Genomic DNA, 19,910 nt, shown 5'->3' on the forward strand with positions numbered 1-19,910 from the left:
TACGAGACCCACACTACGTTGATTTACCTTTCAGCGGCGCTGTGGCACAGTCCTCCAGCTCCATTACAACTCCCTGCAACGCTGTCATCATGGGTGTTATGTCCAACAGAAGGAGAATAAGAGGCTGCAGAAAGAAGTCACACTAATGTAAGCGATGGAAGAGCAGTAGAAACAAGGAATATGGTAAGCAAGCATTGTCAAAGAAATTAAAAAAATAAAATTAAAAAAAGCCATTTGCACTTCAATTAATTTTAAATCGATAAAAATGCAGCAATTTCTTGGACACTACTTACCTACTAGTTCCAAAGTTAACAAATCTATAATGGCAAAAATTGTCTCAATGGAACATTTCTGTAGGATTACTGAGGTCAATAGCCCTCCACTCAGAATCGAACATCCAGCTGAGAATGAATCATAATCGGGAGTTATCGCGTAAAATCTCAATGTTCACAGGAGTAAAACAGGGGTGCATTCTTGCTCCCTGCCTTTTTAATCTATATGTCTCCTACGTGGGAGTCACTAGCTAAAAGCAGCATTGGCATCGCCCATGTTGAACCATCAGAAGCTTACATGGCTCTCCTAGGCAGATTACTTTGTCATTTGATTTGACCCCCTTGGGTTTACAGAAACTAATGCTTGGGGATTTATGCACAGAATTTTTTTTTTGGCTATAAACACCAATAAAACAAAGGTGATCCAGTTCACCAGCAGGAAGAAATGTAAATATTTGAAATGGTGTTGCGACTTACAGAAAACTGGAAAGGGTGAATTGTTAGGAAGATGTATCCAGGTTATGCTTAATCCCCTCTCCTAGTGAGACACGCAGTACTTTTTGCTGGACTTCTGGAACAGTTTCCCTTCTATCCTAAATGAGGGCAGACTTTTTCCCCCTCATTCATTCTTATTTGCCCTGACTTTTGGAACTCGGTTGTACCTTTTGTATGGAGTCCGCTTTACTCCATATCTCTTTAAAGGGATCTGTGTTAAACTTTTGAAGCACACAGCACCATAGGTGCAGTTTTGCTGGGAACCCTTTGGCTTCTCCTTCGAGATTATTTCACTAGTCTTAAACTAGTGTTCTTCAGGATAGAGGGGATACTTTGTATCCTTGCTAAAACATTATGAGAGCGTAGCAGATACCACCTTATGTGGAGTGCTAAGGGGATGCCTAATATCCGCCTTCTCTCTGCTCCTGTGACTTGTTTTTATAGTCGCAGACAACCCTATAGTTATGGCTGGTGGCAGTGGATGTGTTTTACCAACTATTGTGCTCATTTTTCTAACCGCAGACTGTATTTACAGTCTCGTTTATGCACAATAGGTCCACTTGTGTGCCAACATGGTGGCTCCTTTCTTTTTTCGCCATATCTATCGTGGCCGTTCTTGGTTAGCCCTTCTACCATTCTGGGAGGGGAGGGTCCAATTCGGTGTAATGCTTTAAAAGAAATGTAATATCTGACTCAAACATGGGGTCTGTTATAAATGCATTCTGGGTGCAGCAATGGACATTTGCTTTCAAGCTGTCCAACTAAGGGCTTAGTAAAGCCATTCAACTGAGACAGTAACAAGACTCCACTCCTAGTATAAGGCTGTACCACCAGAGTTCATGGTAGCATAAACAGAGCAGGCAGGCGTATCTAAGGAGCGAGAGGGGGCTGTACAATCAGTACACATATGGTCCAAGGAAACACTAAGAATTGTATTAAAAAAAAAAAAAGTATTTAAATACAAGTAGGCCAAGATAAATTGTGGGGGAAATAAGTACTCACACATTATATAGAACTACAATTATTAAAAAAAAAACACTGCTGCACAGACCAAAGCATATACCTTTGTTTAGAATACCCAACAGTAGTTCTAGGGAAGCCAAAACAAATAGGTACTTTTGGATTACTTACAGTAATGCGGGGTAGTAGACCCTAGCAGTTGTACCGTGATGCTCAGCAAGACATCATATACTTGCAGTAAGTCAACTGGACAGTATACTTTTTAGAATAGAGGGACACTTATTCTGAGAACAGTTAAACACCTGCAACTCTGATTCAGGATAACAGTTATTCTAGGGGAGTTGTACCTTGGGGTTAATTATACCATTACACATACTTGTTAGCGCAGTGAAACACAGTCTAAGATCAGTAAGATCTTATTAAACTAGGTTTAGATGGCTCCAGGCAGACCGAAGTCAGCTAGACCTAAGAACACTTGTCAAGAATGGCACTCAGCTGTTCTCGGCAGGTAAAACCTAAGATTGTAATATACTAGTATAGTGTGTTTTTTAGATCAGTTCAACACAGATTTAGGCAAGCAAAAACTCTCGTTTTAGGAAGGCACACAGCTAACACAAGGTAAGTAAAACCTATACACTTCCAAAAGGAGCCATCAGCAATTTAGAGGCAAGTAGAACCTAAGGCTGACTTATTCTGGGCAGGCTAACAACAAGTATTTCTGATGCTTGTATCTGCTTAGATTTACATGCTGTGTATAGGCCTACATCTAGTGGAAACTGAAGAATTACAGTGGTCGTTTTCGAAACTTCAAAAAGGGACGTAGCCAGGCATGCCAGTAATACTATCCCTAGTGCGACGTCCACTGTACCCATGATTCCTCACGCGTCGAGCCTCAGATTGTTATTTTTCTGACATGAGGTGTAGCGCGAGTACAGTTGTATCCAAGCAGATACGTATCAGACAAGCTAATAAGCATCCATGCGCCTTCTCTCCGAGGGGAGGAAGGGTGGGTCGCATGTGAATCCAAGCAGATACAATCATCAGAAATGCAATTACGGTGAGTAATGTATCCCTTCTGAGGCTTGTGGAATCTGCTTAGATCACATGCTGTGCATAGATTAGCGAGCAGTGGAAGGAGGAGGAGGAGGGATGTGAGAAGGTTCCTGAGCGAGTAAATGTCTTAGAACCGCTTGTCCCACTTGTGTGTCTGTCTTGGAATGAGTGTCAATGCAGTAGTGCTGAGTGAAAGTATGCATTGAGCTCCAAGTAGCTGCTTTGCAAATACGGTCTAATGGGACATTTGCAATGAAAGCCAGAGTGGCTCCAGTACCTCTTGTGGAGTGGGCCCTTGGCGTAAAAGGCAGTGTTTGGATACATCCATCTATCCACCTAGAGATGGCATTCTTAGAGGCATGGTCACCTTCTCTGCCTGGCGCTATGGAGACAAAAAGTTGATCTGTCTTTCTTAGCGGTCTGGTCTTGTCTACGTAGTAGGGGACCGCTCTCCTCACATCTAGTGCGTGGAGGCTTACCTCAGCAGAGCTTTTGGGCTCTTGTAAGAACGCGGGTAGCTCAATAGACTGGTTTACATGAAATGTGGAGATTCATTTAGGTGAGAACCTATGGTGAGTACGTAAAACCAGCTTGTCCTTATGTATAGTAAAGAAAGGATCCTGCACTGACAATGCTTGGATTTCACCAACCCTTCTTATGAAAGTGAAGGCTGCTAGGAAGGCAGTTTTATAAGTCAGGTGTTTGAGACTAGACATGTGCATAGGCTTGAATGGGGGTCCCATGAGCTTAGAGAGTACCACATTGAGGTCCCAACCTGGCGGTGGGTTAGAAATTGGAGGGTGGAGTCTCTTTACCCCTTCCATAAATGCTTTGATGACTAGTACCTTCCACCATGAGACCTTATTATGGGAAGTGGTGTAGGCGGACGAAGCCGCCAGGTGGACTTTTAGGGAGTGAACACTAACGCTGCATCTAGCAAGTGGAGCATATAGGTTAGAATGTTAGCTGGAGTACAATCTATCGGGTTGATCTGCTTAGTCTGGCACCAGATTACGAACCGTCTCCATTTTTTCTAACAGTGCCTAGTGTTTGGGTTTCAAGATATCCATGCATCGCTGCAGTAGATTGAGATACTCGAACTCTATGACTTCAGGAGCCATGCAGCCAAGTTCATGGAGTGTGGTTGTGGGTGCACTGTTAGTCCCTCATGCTGGGTGAGTAGGTTGTACTGGCACGGGAGTTTGATGGGATCACACATAGCCAGTCTGTGCAGATGTGGATACCACGGTAGTCTTGCCCACATAGGAGCAACTAGGATAAGCGTCATCGATTCTTGTGCAACTTGTTCACCACTTTCCTCATGAGAGGAGTTGGGGGAAAAGCGTAAGCAAATTTCCCTGACCAGTTCATCCATAGGGCGTTCAGAGTTGTGTGTAACCGACTGTTTGGGGCCTACTACCTGATTTGAACCTGGACGCAAAGTCTGGGCATTGACGATTTTCGCTTGTAGCGAACAAGTCTCTATGGAGTTTCGCCACAATAGAGGTGTTCTACGACTTTCGTGTAGACGGCACTCGTGTTCCTCTGGTAGGGGATCCCTGCTCAATGAGTCTGCTAGAGAGTTGAGTTCCCCTGGAACATGCTGTGACGATGATCGGAACATCTTCCGTTTGAGTGCCCATTTCCAAATTTGCTGTGCAAGCCTGGACACTTTTGGAGAACGTGTGCCCCCCCACCCCAGTTTGTGGATATAAAACATTGCTGTAGTGCCGTCCGTCAGGACTTGCACGTATTGGTTCTTTAAATGGGATTCAAATTCCTGAAGGGCTTTGAATACTGCCAGAAGTTCTAGCATATTGATGTGGTTTTGGGCTGCCGTGCAGGACCCCACACCCCAAGATGTGTGATGAAGGTAATGAGCGCTCCACCCCGCTAGAGACTAGAGAGGCAGCCGTTGTGACAATTGCCTGTATGTCTGGATTGTAGAAGGGTTTCCCCTTCAACAGATTTGCCCTTGTCCACCAGCGAAGATTTTGTACAAGTGTTGGCGAAAACAACCACTAGATCATCCCACTGACCACTTGCCTGAGACTACTGTTTCGCCAACCACTCCTGCATGGATCGCATGCACAGGCGCACGTGAGGAACTAGGTAAATGCAAGATGCCATCATGCCTAGCAAATGCATAGCTTTGCGCACCATTATATGGCGGCCGGCCCGATAATGCAGTATTTGCAGTAACACATTTTGGACTCTTTCCTCCGATGGAAAGACCAACCCCTCGTGTTTAGGACAGCTCCTGTGGTTGGCACTAGGCTTGGCTTTTTCCCGTAGATGGAGAAGCCCAATTGATAGAGGTCGATTGTCTTTTGAATGTTTTGTCTGCAAATTAGGGGGGACTCCCCTGTAATGAGCCAGTCGTCCAGGTAAGGGTACACTGGGATTGCCACTCTGCGCTGGTGCGCTGCCACCACCGCCAGTACCTTCATGAATACCCTTGGAGCAGAGACTATACCGAAGAGCAGCATTTTGAATTGGTAGTGCTGGTTCGCCATCTTGAAACGCAAGAATCTTCTGTGCGCTGGCAACACTGAAATGTGAAAATAGGCATCTTTCATATCCAATGTTGCCATGTAGTCCCCCTTTTTTAGTAGAGGGATTACCTCTTGTAGCCTAGTCATGCAGACCTTTTGTGGCTTGATATACTTGTTTGCAGGGTGCAAATCTAATACTGGGCGCAGTATTGGTTCTGGGGCAGACTATAGTAGAGACAACACTTCCTCCCATTGGTGGCAGTTATAACTGGCCAAAAGGGTAGCATGATTTACAATTCTGGTTTGGTAAGCCACAGAGGAGGAGACTTTCCTACCCACGGGGTAAATCTTTTTGCTTTCCTTGTCGGGTGGGGCCTCAGAGGAAGCAAGGAGGTACCCGCTCTTACTAGTTGTAGTTACAACTAATGAGTCTGGCTTCAGTTGCCCTCTAATATACAGTAGGTCTGAAGGTGCGGGTTTAAAAAGCTTTTCTCCACGTGGGTTTACAGCCTGTGTGAGGTTAGGGGCTTCTAATGAGAGTTGTATCCTGCGCTGTACTGACTAAAGTATGAGAATAAACTGCGCCACCGTTTTCTTGTCCCCAAGGATCTATTCTACAAAGTTTTTATTCTCCTGCTCTTCTTAGGTGTCAATTTGAAAGTGCTCTGCCGTCCTGGCTAGCACCTCATTAAGAAGGGGTTGGTTGTCAATAGGAGAATCAACCATAGGAGGATCCTGATCGATAGATTCACCTATCGGGTACATATTGGCCTCTGGGTCAGCCTCTTGGTCCTCATCGTCCCCATAATAAGAGTCTGCTGCTTCCTCATCATACTGAGGGTCATCTGCCTCTACAATTGAGAGGTCCTCGTTCCCGGAGTCCCGGTCATAGAGCTCTATGACTGTGCTATGCACTGGAGTTTCTGTATGACAATTTTAGAAGGTGGTTGAGAAGGCGGAGCAGAGACTGGAGACCCAGAGGGAGCTGTGGTGAGGGGGTGGATTGGAAACTCTGGAAGTATGCCGGGTCTTTTTTGTAGAAATTGGCCATAAAGGACATTCTCCTCATGACCCCATCTATGTCTTGTGAAGACCATTCCGCTAAACTTGGGATTACCAAGGGTTGTGAAGTAAGTCCTAAATCTACATCTGTGGGCGGAATAACCCCAGATCTTTTAGGCCTAGTACCTACAGGTTTGTCCTAGTTTCCTTAGGCTTCTGCTTCTGAGAAGCCTTTTCTCTATGAGGGCTTTTATCCCTGTGAGGGGTCTTTGAGGACTGCTTCTTATGTACTGTCCCCCCCCCCCACCCTGGTGCCCAGAGTTTTGTGTAACCGACTGTTTAGGGCCTACTACCTGATTTGACACTGAGTGTCGACTTTCGGGAGTGGGAACGGCCGGAGCCTCATCTGCGGATGACCGGCCTTTGGAGAGAGTTTTGCATGCAGCACCCTGGCAGTCTTTCGATGGTTGGGTCCTGTCGTGTGGCGATCTCGAACGAGAACGTCCAGAGGATAGGGACTTATCTGACCTTTCCCTGGGTGGCGTGCGTTGTCGAACACTCGACCCATGTGCCAAGCCTTGACTTGAGGTTATGTGTTTAGTGGTGTGTGATTTTGAAGCGCTTCCGCCGCCGGGTGTAGACCCCACAACATGGCTGCCGGTCTGTCCTCCAGGGTCGGGGGCCTGCACTGGGGTAGCCGGAGCAACCCAGTCACCTTTGCCGTCCGAAACTGCGGCGTTGCTGGCATCACTTTAAGCGCCTTCTACCTCCATGGCCTTGAGCTGCTCATCGACCCACAGGAATTTTACGATTGCACTTGGGGCAGAATTTAAATGGGGGTTTGTCCAGAACTACAAACTATGGCAGCTGGCCGAAAATAGTGTAGGAAAAAGGGCATATACACCCTAGAATTAACCCCCCCCCCACCTACTGTCTGGGCGAGGCCCAGAGGGGCCTTCCAAGGCTGAACGGTCCATCGCGGTAGCCCATCAACAGGCAGTCTTTGTCTTCACCAGCATGATGTTTCGAATGTCGGAGTAAAGAATAGAAAGAAATAACTATCGATAATTGAAATAAGTCCATGGCTTTACGCCAAATGAGGAACTCCGCTATACGTGTCTGTCTAGAATGGCGGAGGAAAACAATCTGAGGGACCTCAATACGTGAGGGATCATGGGTACAGTGGACGTCACACTAGGGATAGTATTACTGGCATGCCCCTTCAACGTCCCTTTGAGTTTATTTGTATGGCTTTTAACTAGTGTTTGATGCACCAATAAAGACTGCCTTCTTTTGAATCACTAGACTCAGACCTGATGTTTCAACCCACAGTATTTCTTAGAGTGCAACTCGTTTTGCAGCAGTATTTGATATATATCAAGGCTTAGATTATGAGAAATTCCATGTGATTTGTAAATACACTTAGTAGCCCAAGCAAACATGGCCACCAGTTGTGTGAATTGTGCAAGTCACCTTTTCCATGTTTATCACTGTGGTGTTTTAAAAACGAATTTCCTCTTGGGGAGGAGTATCTGAACAAGCCACTAGGTTGTGGCGAAACGCGTCAGGCTGCCGTCTGGCAAAAGATTTGACTGGGAAATCTTGATTTTTAAACTGATATATATGAAAATAAAGGTTGTTAAATTATAAACAACCCGTGTAGCAGTTTTCTTCTGGTTGATTCCTGCCCGTGGAGAGAGAGAGAGAGAGAGAGATATATATATATCAGGGACACACAAGGGTTTCTGTTGAAGGCAAAACCTGCTTTCCCATATGGGAAAGCAGGTTTTGCCTTCAACAGAAACCCTTGTGTGTCCCTGCCTAGACTGCAGTGTGAGGAGTTTAACACTCACCTGCCCTTTGTCTGCCAGCGCGCCTGAATGGAACCAGTTCCCACTGGGGAGCTGGCCGTTCTGATTGGTCAGCCACACACCCCTTACTGTAAAAGGCAGGGTAGTGAGTGGGAAAACCGAATGTATTGTGTGGTTCCTGAGGTAGAAGGAAAGTCAACCACTGGAACAGAAGACCAGAGACCCCTGCAGACCCTTCCGATAATTGTGACGTGCCCAGTGCTGTCCTGACCGTGTTTTCTTAGCTAGAGACAAGCTAAGAAAGAGGAAGACTACGTCTAGCCTCAAGACCAGCTACAAATCGAGCCATCTCCAGAGGTGCTGTGACTCTCCAGGGCTGCAGACTGAATACCAAGTGACCTCCGACCCATTTGCAGTGAAATGTCTTGGCAAAGCCGAATCCGTCCAGAAGCATGATACCACTCATCCGAGTCCCCTCACCAAAGTGCAGGACTGCAGAATCGAAGATCGACTGGGCGATAACTGTCCTTGGAACGGATACTTTTTTTTTTATAAGAAGGGTGCCAAAACCGCAGACTGCCAAAGGAGACCGGAGAAATCCATGCCAAGAGCCCTCTCTTGCGACTGCTGCTGTGACATTCCAAGTCCTTCCTTTCGTCACCAGACAAACGAATCAGGAGACTGGGTCTGTCGCTGCTGCACAGGAGACAATCCAACTACGTTTGCTTCTTCCAACTTAAGGTACTGTGGGGCTAAAGGTAGAACTTATCTGAAGCCGAAGAGTCGCTCCAGTGTGGCTCGAGTGCGTTACGAGGTGTCTGGGTGTCCACCCTACCTCTGGCCAAAACTTAACAGCTTGTGTCCTAGTAGGCAGTCCTTTGCAGGATTCCCCCGTACTTTGTGTTATACTGCTAAACCTTTCCATTTGAGTGATTGAAGTATCCCGAAGAACGTTACCTGTTCTGTTGCTACACTAGACTTCGGTTCCACTCCTACACTGACCTTTTGGTATAGCTAGAGATTGGACTTCGCGTTAGAAGCCTTGATGGAGGGTCACTAAAGTGTAAAAGGTGTTTAAGTGTATATATAACCAACCATTTTCCACCCTACCGACTTTATTTAATGTGGTTTTACTAAACTAATAGCATTACTTTACATTGTATTCGTTATTTATATAGTTTCCTTTCCCATGGCCTCAATGCACTTTGCGGTAGGAACACCTTTGGTGACCACAGTCCAATGTGTAGGAGGTTCTAAGAGTTAAATTAAGAGATGTATGTGTGCATTTTTGCGGGTTGGGACTTAGGTGGGCTGGCTAGACTCCAGTAAGCAGCCCAGCGGTCAGGCATGTGGGTGATGTTGGAGGTTTGGGATAGAGTGCTAGTGCTGAAGATTGGATGTGTGCCCAGCTAGACAATTTATTTTCGTTGGTTGTCACTGTATACTAATGGCAGAGGTGTTGAGGTATGTCAAGGGTTTCAGTGTGGATGGCTATGTGTGCCGCGAGACCGGAATAGCATAGCTATAGCTGCATTCTATGGTGCATGGATCGGTGGCCGTGCCTGAGGCCTGTATCCACAGTCTTGGTGTATTATAAACGTACCGTGCACTTGGATGGAGTTCACCTGCAGTGTTCTTTTTCTTGGTCCAATGCGATTGGCTGTTCTCGCAATTCGTGGTCGCCCTTGTGAAAGGCTATATGTGCCAAGTCAATGCGAGTGTGCGGTAGTACCAATAATACAGTAGATCTGTCATTAGTGTCATTCTCTGTAACAAATGCAACCGCAAGCCACTACTATTGAATCAATCACCTCTAAAAAGTATTGCTATTAATTCCAATGTGTGTTGGTTAAGTGAAACAAGCATGTATCTACCTTCTTTGTGTAAATAAGAATAAATGTATATTTTTAATAGAACATTTACTGTGCAAGAGTTTCTTTGGAATGTTATATTTACTGGGTACAGTGTACTTACCTACAGCTCACATCTTCCCACGATAAGCCTGGCTGCTCTGCCATTCTACCAAGATCCTTTGGTTAGTACATACTAGTAGTTGGGTCCTGTATTAAAAGGGATAGTGAGCCTTACCTCAATTGGACTTAAGGAAAACTCCACCAACACAAATCACTTGATTTACCTGGGCTTTCCAATTTTTGGGAGGCCCAATAAAGCAAAGATGAGTATCTTTTAAACAAATCCTCCAGGTTGGTTAGCCAGATTAGTATGGTAGATGGTAAATATGGCATAATTTCCATTATACCAGCCCGTAAAATTTTGCCCTCATCAAAATTTTCCTGAAACTAATCTATGGTATAGAACCCTACGATGCATAAATTTTGGATTTTTTGTCGATAATTGAGGGCAAAGAATTTTGAGATTGCCGAAGTCTTTTCCCCATCGTCGCTTTTAGATTTGAACTGAGGATTCAATCTTTATAGGGTAGGGGGAATTATGGATTTTTTTTATTTTGTATTTACTGCATACATTTATGAATGCAGAGTTAGATACTCTCTATTTGGATTTAAATTAAGTGATGAACGGGGATTGAGTAAGAGCTCCATTTGTCCAGTACAGTCTTTAAGCATGATAAACGACTCGAAACTGGATCCAGGAGGGAAGAGTTACTCCCCAGACCAGAGTGTACTAAAAGGTGCTTGGGATTATGGGATTGGAACTCTACCGTAGAAAAAAAGCAGTTAACCCTCCCTGCTTCATCTTGTAGGAAGACATGAGAAATTGGGAAATGTTGGCCCTTTTTATCTATTTATCCTAATCGTCAGTGAAGAGTGATTTTCTAAGATTTCCGATGGCATTAAATTGCAACTAAAGAAATATAGGGAGTAGAGTAGGCAACAGTGGATGGTCAGGAGGGAAAGCAATAGCAGCAGATGGTATAGTTAGGGATGCTGGGGAAAGGGGGGCTGAGTGAGTGGGGGGGGATGAGCCTTTAAAAAGGAGCGACGCGGGCCTTGCCTGTGCTGGGCTTACCATTGGTCTAAAAATCATGCGTCTTACTCTGCAAGGACAAAGGAAGCAGGTACTATCTCTGTTTGGCCCATGACATGAAAGCCGGAGCACAGAGCTTTGTGAATCAAAGTCCTTGATTGGGAGAAATATATAGTTAAACAAGCAGTCATTGCACCAGGTAGCTGAATGCAACAGAAATTCAACAAAATCATGCCATGGAGTTGCCATGCCAGCCAGTCAGCCAGCCATTCTGTTTGCCAACATCCCCTTTTTAGTTTGGGGTGCTCAGGTATTTGCGACACCTACAAGCAGAAACTATTGCATTGGAGTAGATAGGCAGGAACAGGGTTGGACTGGGAACCAAAGAGGCCCTGCCCGGAATGACACGTGGAGGGATACAGAGCCTGTAGGTGTTGCTTGGTTATGTGTCCACCCACTGCCTGCCCATGGCCATGCTAATCCCTATGAACATTCCCACCCATTTTAGCCTCTGCCCGCCAACACCACCTCCTCATGGGAATTCTAAGATCGCTTTAATCAAGGCCGTCCATCAGCCTTTACATTCAAAGTGCCTGCCAGTGCTTGCTCAAAGCAATCTGAGCGTTAATTACTTCACTGGTGTTGCAAACACGCTGTTTTACCAGGCCCGCCTTCAGCCACTCAATTTATAAGCACGCTGCATGTTCTCCACCGAAATCCTGGCAAAAACATGCATTGGCAAAGCCAACTTTTTGGCTTGTGCATACGTTTTAAACTTTTGCCAGCCACTGCTATATACCATGCGGGAAACTGGCAGAACACCATAAATGTAGTGTAATAAGGCATAACAGTTAATGTTTAAGTAAAGCAATGTAGAACACCTTGCAAATCTGATACTTGGCACTAGCATCTTGAGCAAACAATAGAGGGTGTTTATGTAATTTATGAGGCTTGTACTAGTAGCTTTGGGTACTGTGCAGAAGAAAAAGTTACTTACCAACTGTAACGTTCTTTCGATTGGATGTTCCTCCCATGTATTCCTCATCTTAGATATATCCTTACCTTAAGCTTGCTACTTCGGAATTTTTTTTCTCCTTTCCACCAGAGGGCGCTCCCCTCGAGGCTGCGGCGTCGATGTCCCTCGGCAGCACCCGACGAACACCAACGTCATCGCCCGTTTAAGAGCATCGAGCGTGCCCGGTGGCTTCAGTTCTGTTTTTTCGTATATTGTAGTGAACTGATTCTGATTAATGGCGTGCCTCTTTTGACCCAAGCCTTCAAAGAACGTAAACTGTACTGTGGGGTTGGTTGGGTCGGTCGATGAGGAATACATAGAGGAACATCCAATCGAAAGAACGTTACAGTTGGTAAGTAACTTGTTCTTAGAATGGATTGTGTCCTCCCACGTATTCCTCATCTTAGACTCCCAAAGCAGTTTTGTCTCGGAGGTGGGAGTACAGAATTTTTCGAATCGTGTACAGAATGGAGTACAGATTTAGCAAACGGACTTCCTTGAGAAGTAGTCGAGTCCAGAGCATAATGTTTTATAAAGATATGCATGGAGGACCATGTGGCTTCTGCACAAATGTCTTGCACAGGGATACCCCTTTTTAGTGCTGTCGAAGTTGCCATGCCCCTGGTTGAATGAGCTCTCAATCCATCAGGTGGTTCTTTCCCAGCCAATCTATAACACTCGGTTATAGCCAAAATTATCCATCTAAATAATGTTTGTTTGGTTACCACCAGTCCCAATTTGAGTCCAGTGTACCCCACAAAAAGTTGATCACACCGACGTATTTTAGCTAATCTTGAAATGTAGAAACTAAGAGCTCTTCTGGGATCTAGTCTATGTAGCCGCTCCTCTTCTTTGCTTGCATGAGGAGGAGGGTAAAAAGTAGGTAACATTATTTTTTGTGACAGATGAATGTCCGAAAAATTTTTTGGCAAAAAAGATGGCTTAACTCTAACAACTACTTTGTCTTCATAAAAGATAGTGTGAGGAGGACTGCTAGAAAGCACCTGCAACTCACTTAACCTGCGGGCTGATGTCAATGCTACAAGGGGTATTGTTTTCAAAGTAAGGAGCCTTAGCGGACAAGTGTCTTCTGAAGAGCCCTTAAAAATGGATAGCGCTGCTAAGTATCCTTTATCGATTAGCTAAATGTAACAGAAAAGATACAATTGTGGGGATATTACATTGAAATGGGTCCACATTCTTTTCTCTGCACCAGTTACTGAACTTATTCCAACAACACCGATACAGAGATTTGGTTGCTGGCTTTCTGGCCGAAAGCAAAATCTCCATCACGTCATCTGGAAGATCCCAATCCTTGTAGCTCAACCTCTCAGAAGCCATGCGTGAAGGTCGAGTGGGTTGACCTCCGGATGGAGAACATGACCTTTCTCTCGCGAGAGAAGATCCTCTCTTCTTGGAAGACGTATTGGAGGGCAGATGGACATGTCCAGAAGGTCCGGGTACCACGTTCTCCTGGCCCAATCCAGGGCAATTAGGATCATGGTTTTCCTGAACTTTCTCAACCTCCTTATTACCTGAGGGAATCACAGGGACTGGAGGAAACGCATACAGAAGAAGAAACTCCCATTCCAATAAGAATGCATCTCCTAGAGCTCCTCTCGGGGGAAATTCCCTTGAGCAGTACAGTTCGCACTGGTCACAAACAGATCCACCTGCGGGATTCCCCAAAGGGCGAAGATCTCTTGAAGGACTTCCTGAGCTAGTTCCCACTCGTGGGAGACTGTACTCTGCCTGCTCAGAGTGTCCGCTGCTGTGTTTTGCTCTCCGGCTAGATGAATTGCTGAAAGAGATCCCTTATTTTATTGCCCAGAACCAGATTTGCATCGCCTCTCTGCACAACGGCAGTGACCCCAGTCGTCCTCTCTTGTTGAGGTAGTACATGGCCACTGTGTTGTCCATCATTATCAGGACATTCTTTCCTCGTACAGAGGGCAGGAAGGCCTTCAGCGCTAGTCTGATTGCCCTCAACTACAAAAGGTTGATGTGTTGTTTGGACTCCAATGGAGACCAACGACCGCTGATTGTCAGATCATTGGTATGGGCTCCCCACCCAGTGAGTGAAGCTTCCGTTACTACTGTTATCTCCGGCCATGATTGCCAAAAATATTCTCCTCTGAGAATATGTTTACAAGCCCACCATTGTAGATCCTGTGCTACTTTGGCTGGAACCGGCAACAAATCTGACATTTCCCCTGAGAATTGAGACCATTGAGTTCTGAGAGCCCATTGAAGGGATCTCATCCTCAATCTGGCTTCTGGCACCAGAAAAATGCAGGATGCCATCAGACCGAGCAACCTGAGAAAATCAAAGGCTGGGAGATACTGGGCATTTTGGAATCTTGTTACCATCTTCAGAATGTGGTGAGCTCTCTCTTCAGGAGGTGAGGCTTTGCCCGAGCAAGTATCCAGGACTGCTCCAATAAACTGGAGTTTCTGTGATGGAATCATGTTTGACTTTTTTAAATTCAGAGAAAACCCTAGTTTGTGAAGGAAGTGACAAGTCTTGGACAGATGATCCTGGGCCCCGCTCCGGGGAACATGCTCTGATCATCCAATCGTCCAGATAGGGGTTGACATTAATCCCCCACCTCTCCTGAGACTCGCTGCCACCACCGCCATCAACTTGGTGAAAACTCTTGGGGCGGAGGTTAACCCGAATGGCAGAACTCGAAACCGATAAGGTTTGCGATTGCTAAGTCTCCCTAGGTACTTTCTGTGTTTGAGATGGATTGGCACATGAAAGTAAGCATCCTGAAGGTCCAATGATACCAACCAATCCTGGAGTTGTAGGGCCTCAAGGATCTGAGAGAGTGTGACCATCTTGAACTTGTCCTTCCTTAGGAACTTGTTCAAGTTTCTCAAGTCCAAGATGGGTCTAAGTCCTCCTTCCTTCTTTGGAATGAGGAAATATGGGGAATACCTACCCTTGTTCCTCTCTGCTACATGTTCTATTGCACCTTTCTGTAGCAGGGTTAAAACTTCCTGCAACAGGAGCGGATGCAGATGTTTACCAGAGTTGTATCCCGCGTGGTGATTCTGAGGTTTCTTTAGCAAAGGAAGGCAGTAACCTTGGGATACTGTTTCCAGTGCCCAAGCATCTGAAGTAATGTCCCGCCATTCTTCTAGATGCTGTGAGATTCTGCCTCCCACCGGGGTCTTGTGGGTCAAAACCTTAAAGTTGTTTTGCGGCAGCAGCGGTTGAAGGGACAGATGCCGCTGCTGGGGCAGATCTAGCACCTTTTCCTCGCCCCCGAGGAAATGTTCTTTGACCTCTTTGACTGGCCTGTCCTCTTCCTTTTCCAATTGAGGAATAATAACGAAAAGGACAACCCCTCCAGGAAGATGAGCCTGTGTAGGGGCGTTGCTGAGGTTGTCTTATGGCGGCACTGAGATTTAGCCGCCGCTTAGAGGTCTGCAGCTTCTCCAAGCTTTCATCTGCCTTGCTGCCAAACAACCTCGAGCCGTCAAAAGGCATATTAAAAAGTCTGGATTGCACATCCGGTGCAAAATCAGACTTTTAGCCACGCAAATCTACGTAGCATCGTGCTAGTTGCCATGGACCTACTGATACTGTCAGCTGTGTCCAAACCCGATTGAAGGCATTCTCTCGAAGCCTCCTTTCCATCCCTTATTATGGCTAGAAAGCCATCACGATCTTCCCCTTCTGGGATGTGTTCAGCTGCCGCTGACATGCAGTCCCACAGGGTATATGTGAACCTTGCCATGGTACAGGTTACATTAGTAGATTTCAAAGCCACACTCCCTGATGTAAAAATCTTCCTGGACCATGCATCCACCTTTTTTATCGTCCCTATCTGGAGGGATTGTAGGGTATGCAGCATTTCTTGTGGAAGTGGCTGCTTGTACTACCAGACTTTCTGGAGTTGGAGGTGTACTCAGGTATTCTGGATCAGAATTGCTGGGTCTATATTTAGACACATTTTGTATTATCTGCCGGGATGGCTTCAGGGTGTTCCCATGCAGAACTAACCCTTCTCTGCAAGGCAATGTGAAAAGGGAGAATGGGATCTTGTTGAGTTCCTGATAGTATATCAGTCATGTCATCTTGACAGACTGGTGAACTCCTACCCCACCCCATAAATTCTGTAACTATTCATGAGTTTTCTGTAACCCGCTTCAGCCTGCTCCGATGGGTCTGGCTTGTCAAATTCGTACTCAGGGGGAAGTACCAGATCACTTGCAGTCTAAACATTCTTGTAGATCTTCAATTTTTGATTGCGGATTAATTAATTCCTCTGGAACAGATCTTGTGCCAAATGTAACACCAGCAGAGGTGACTTCTTCCTCTTCTGATGATTCTCCCTTATAGATAGATGACATGGTCCTGAAAAAGTCATGTCTATTCTCAGGTTGAAAAACCTTTACTGGTAATGTGGGTTTTTTCTTTATAAAAAGCTTGGGCGTCGATGGCGGAGATGTCATAATCACATCCTTCGACGCCGTCGAGGGAACCTTCGAGGACCTCGATGTAATCGGGAGGGGGTTGCGGAAACTGTCGAAGGAGCTTTCGGAGTTATCGAACGTGAACTCGACGTAGCTTCCTGTGAAGGAATTTTCGACTCGAGGGCCTTCAAAGTCTTCCATGGCGTCGTGTCAACTTCGATGACAAATGTCCCGACCAGAAATAAAAAGGACATAACTAAGGAGAAACTTCTTCCTCTTCTACTCCCTTTGCTTAAAGTGGCCACTGATTCCTGCAATGACCCCACCACACTAGCGGACATTTATAACCGCAGCATGCTCTCAGCTATTGACTCTATTGCCCCCCATTAAACTGAGGAAGGCCAAACCACGGGCACACCTTAACTCTTGGTTCACTCCACAGTTAAGAGTACTCTGCAAAATCAAACGCTGTGCCGAAAATCTCTGGAAAAAGTCACCCTTCTGACACGCACAAAGACGATTTCTTCCTGGCATTGTTCACCTACAAAGCAGCCATTATTGAGGCGAAAAAAAGAGTCCCTCAATAATCGCATCCTGCAAGCTGACTCCAATTCTAAGGAACTTTTTAAGATCCTAAAAGAGCTCGAAACTCCTGCTACCCCTCCCAACACCTGCACTAAAGATAGCAAATGGTGTGCTAACATTCAGGCAGCGTTACTGAATAAAATCACCTCGCTGCAAACCAAAATCATAGCTAAACAAAACAGTCTGAAACTGGACAATCGCCCCCCTACCCGAGCTGGGACCCTCTCTCCTGACGTGCCCAGCCTCAAACGGTTTGCCTTCTCATGGCTCACCACTGCTAAGGTGGAAAACATTATCCCGAGGATCAAACCATCCAACTGCCAGGGTGATCCCTGCCCTGCCCCCATCATAAAGGAATCTGCCCACGATTTGGCCCCATTTATCACTTCCTTCATCAACGCCTCCTTTAAAACAGGAACTGTCCCGGACAACCTTAAGGATGCATGGGTGATCCCCCTGCTCAAAAAACCCTCCCTTGACCCCAGCATACCTACCAACTACAGACATATTACCCCGTTCCTGCTAAAAATCCTTGATCGCGCAGCATACCTGCAAATCCAAGAGTACTTGGAAGCCAATAATATTCTAGGCCTCAGACAATCTGGCTTCCGCCCTAGACACGAAACAGACAGCTCTGCTAGACTTACTCAAATTGAAGTATTAAAGGACAACTGCAAACTTGCCCTATTACTTCTACTTGACCTCTCTGCGGCATTCGATTTGGTCAACCACCAAATCTTATGCAAGCATCTCCACTCGGCTGCCCATTTCTCCCCATCAGCTACGGCTTGGATCAAATCATTCTTGAGTAACAGATCTATGCGTGTCTTTTCTCAATCTGCAGCTGCAGATCCTTCCCCTATTCTCTGTGGCGTCCCCCAGGGCTCTTGCGTGTCACCAACACTATGTTTTTACTAAACCTCTGTTCGACGTACTTGACTTATCCGAGTGTCTCTTATACGAATTACGCTGACAACACCCAGATACTCATTCCCATCACTGGCGACTACTTGGCTGACACCAAGGCCTTGAATGATGTCTATCTGGTCATCCAAGCCTGGATGGCACAACACCAGTTATGCCTCAATGATGACAAGACTGAGCTCCTCATCTTGGGCACCTCGCAACGCCTTAATAAACTTTAACCGGTCTACCAATTGTTTATCATTGATGGCATCACCATCCAAGTTTCGAAAGACACTAAAACCTTAGGCGTCTACCTTGAAGCCACCTTATCTCTCACCCGACAAACAAATGCAGTCAGATCTGCCTCAGCATACACCTGCAAACTCATTGCAGCCTGCAGGCCTTTCCTGACCACCTCAAACTCGGTCACACTTGCCAGAACCCTCATCATGGCTAAAATTGACTATGGTAGCGCCCTCTACCTAGGAACCAGCCAAGAGAACCTGAACAAATTGCAAATTTCCCAGAATAACGCCATTAGAGCGGCCTTAAACATCCCGCGAAACCACCACATCTCGGAATTGAGATCCAATCTACACTGGCTTCCGGTCAAACAGAGAATTGCACTGAAAGCCTTAGGCCTTACCCACAAATGTCTAGCCAACCAAGCCCCCCCCGTATCTCTGCAGCCGGATATCCCGCCACGCATCCACCCACCCTCAAAGAACCGCCCAGACCCACTGCTTAACCATCCCTTGGTTCAAACTACAAAAAGCGGGTGGAACAAGCTTCCCCGTCCTAGCTTCCAATCTTTGGAATGCCCTCCCCCTCACCATCAGAAATGAAGAATGCTTTAGTGCCTTCAAGTCCAAAACCAAATCCTGGCTATTCAACCAGCCTTGAAACCTGGACTTCTTATGTACCAGGGTGCCATTTCCCAGTTTAACGCCTGCCCTAATTCCCTATTCTGTAATTTATGTATATTGCTGTATGCTGTAAATGATGTATATTACCGAATGCTCCGAATATTTTGTACTGTACCTAATGTGAATATATGTATGCTCGTTATGTAACCTGTCCTAAGTTGCGCCCTGATGCCTACGGGCCAGACGGTGCGCGTTACAAATAAAACAAATACAAAATACAAATCCAAATATGATGTTTCGATGCCATTTTGTTTCCCTCTACCTTTGCACCAAAAGGTCTTTTTCATGAGGTGATCGAGAAGATTCCCATCGATGACACCCCAACGACTTTTTATCAGCTTTTCTTGTTTTGGACCTCCCTCTGTCACGTTTTTCATGAGTAGGGGCATGGTCTTTAGACTTTTTTGAGGGGGTCTGGGCCGCCTTCTCAAAAGTTTTAAGCATGAAAACTCGAAAAGCTTCCCATTTACTCGGGGAGTCATGCTTTGATGGGCATGCCATCACCTCCTCCGAAGACGTCGAGGGAGATCGATGCTGTCTTTTCTTTGCCTTTTTGGATGACGAAGAAGACTTTCTCGATCTACTCCTCGACCTATGCTTTTTACGATACTTTTTCAAAGACTCGGCCGAGTCTTTCCCTTTCGAAGTAGACTTCGATGAAACCCCCCCATCGCCACTTTACCTCTGCGTTCTTTCAAGGCTTTATGGGTCATCGACTGGCACAAACCAGTCTTCAATTCGGAGGTCGGAACCGAGGCACCAAAGACAATTTTTGAGTGGATCTGTCACACATTTTCTTTCCACACTTCAGACATTTTTTAAAACCTGTCTTCGGAGTGGAAGGGTTCGAAGAAGACGACATAGCTTTTTCTTCACAAAAAATTGAAGCGCCGTTGGAAACGATTCCAAGCAAAGCTAACAGAAAAATGGAACTGAAGCCAGCGGTCGCGCTCAAGGCTCTTTTACAGGCAATGACGTTGGTGTTTGACGGGTGCCGCCGAGGGACATAGACGCCGTGG

At 45.9% G+C, this 19,910-nt stretch overlaps 1 protein-coding gene across 1 annotated transcript in view; it reads right to left on the minus strand.

The window, feature by feature from the left end:
• MDH1 (malate dehydrogenase 1) overlaps positions 1-19,910 on the minus strand; it is a 237,330-nt gene that overhangs the window by 192,848 nt on the left and 24,572 nt on the right. The window contains exon 3 of the mRNA XM_069608193.1: positions 28-124. Within this exon, the coding sequence (XP_069464294.1) occupies positions 28-124 (97 nt within the window). The remainder of the gene's footprint in view (positions 1-27; positions 125-19,910) is intronic.

Source organism: Ambystoma mexicanum, chromosome 4q (assembly GCF_040938575.1).
Source record: "Ambystoma mexicanum isolate Mex_15411 chromosome 4q, UKY_AmexF1_1, whole genome shotgun sequence".
Taxonomy (NCBI): domain Eukaryota; kingdom Metazoa; phylum Chordata; class Amphibia; order Caudata; family Ambystomatidae; genus Ambystoma; species Ambystoma mexicanum.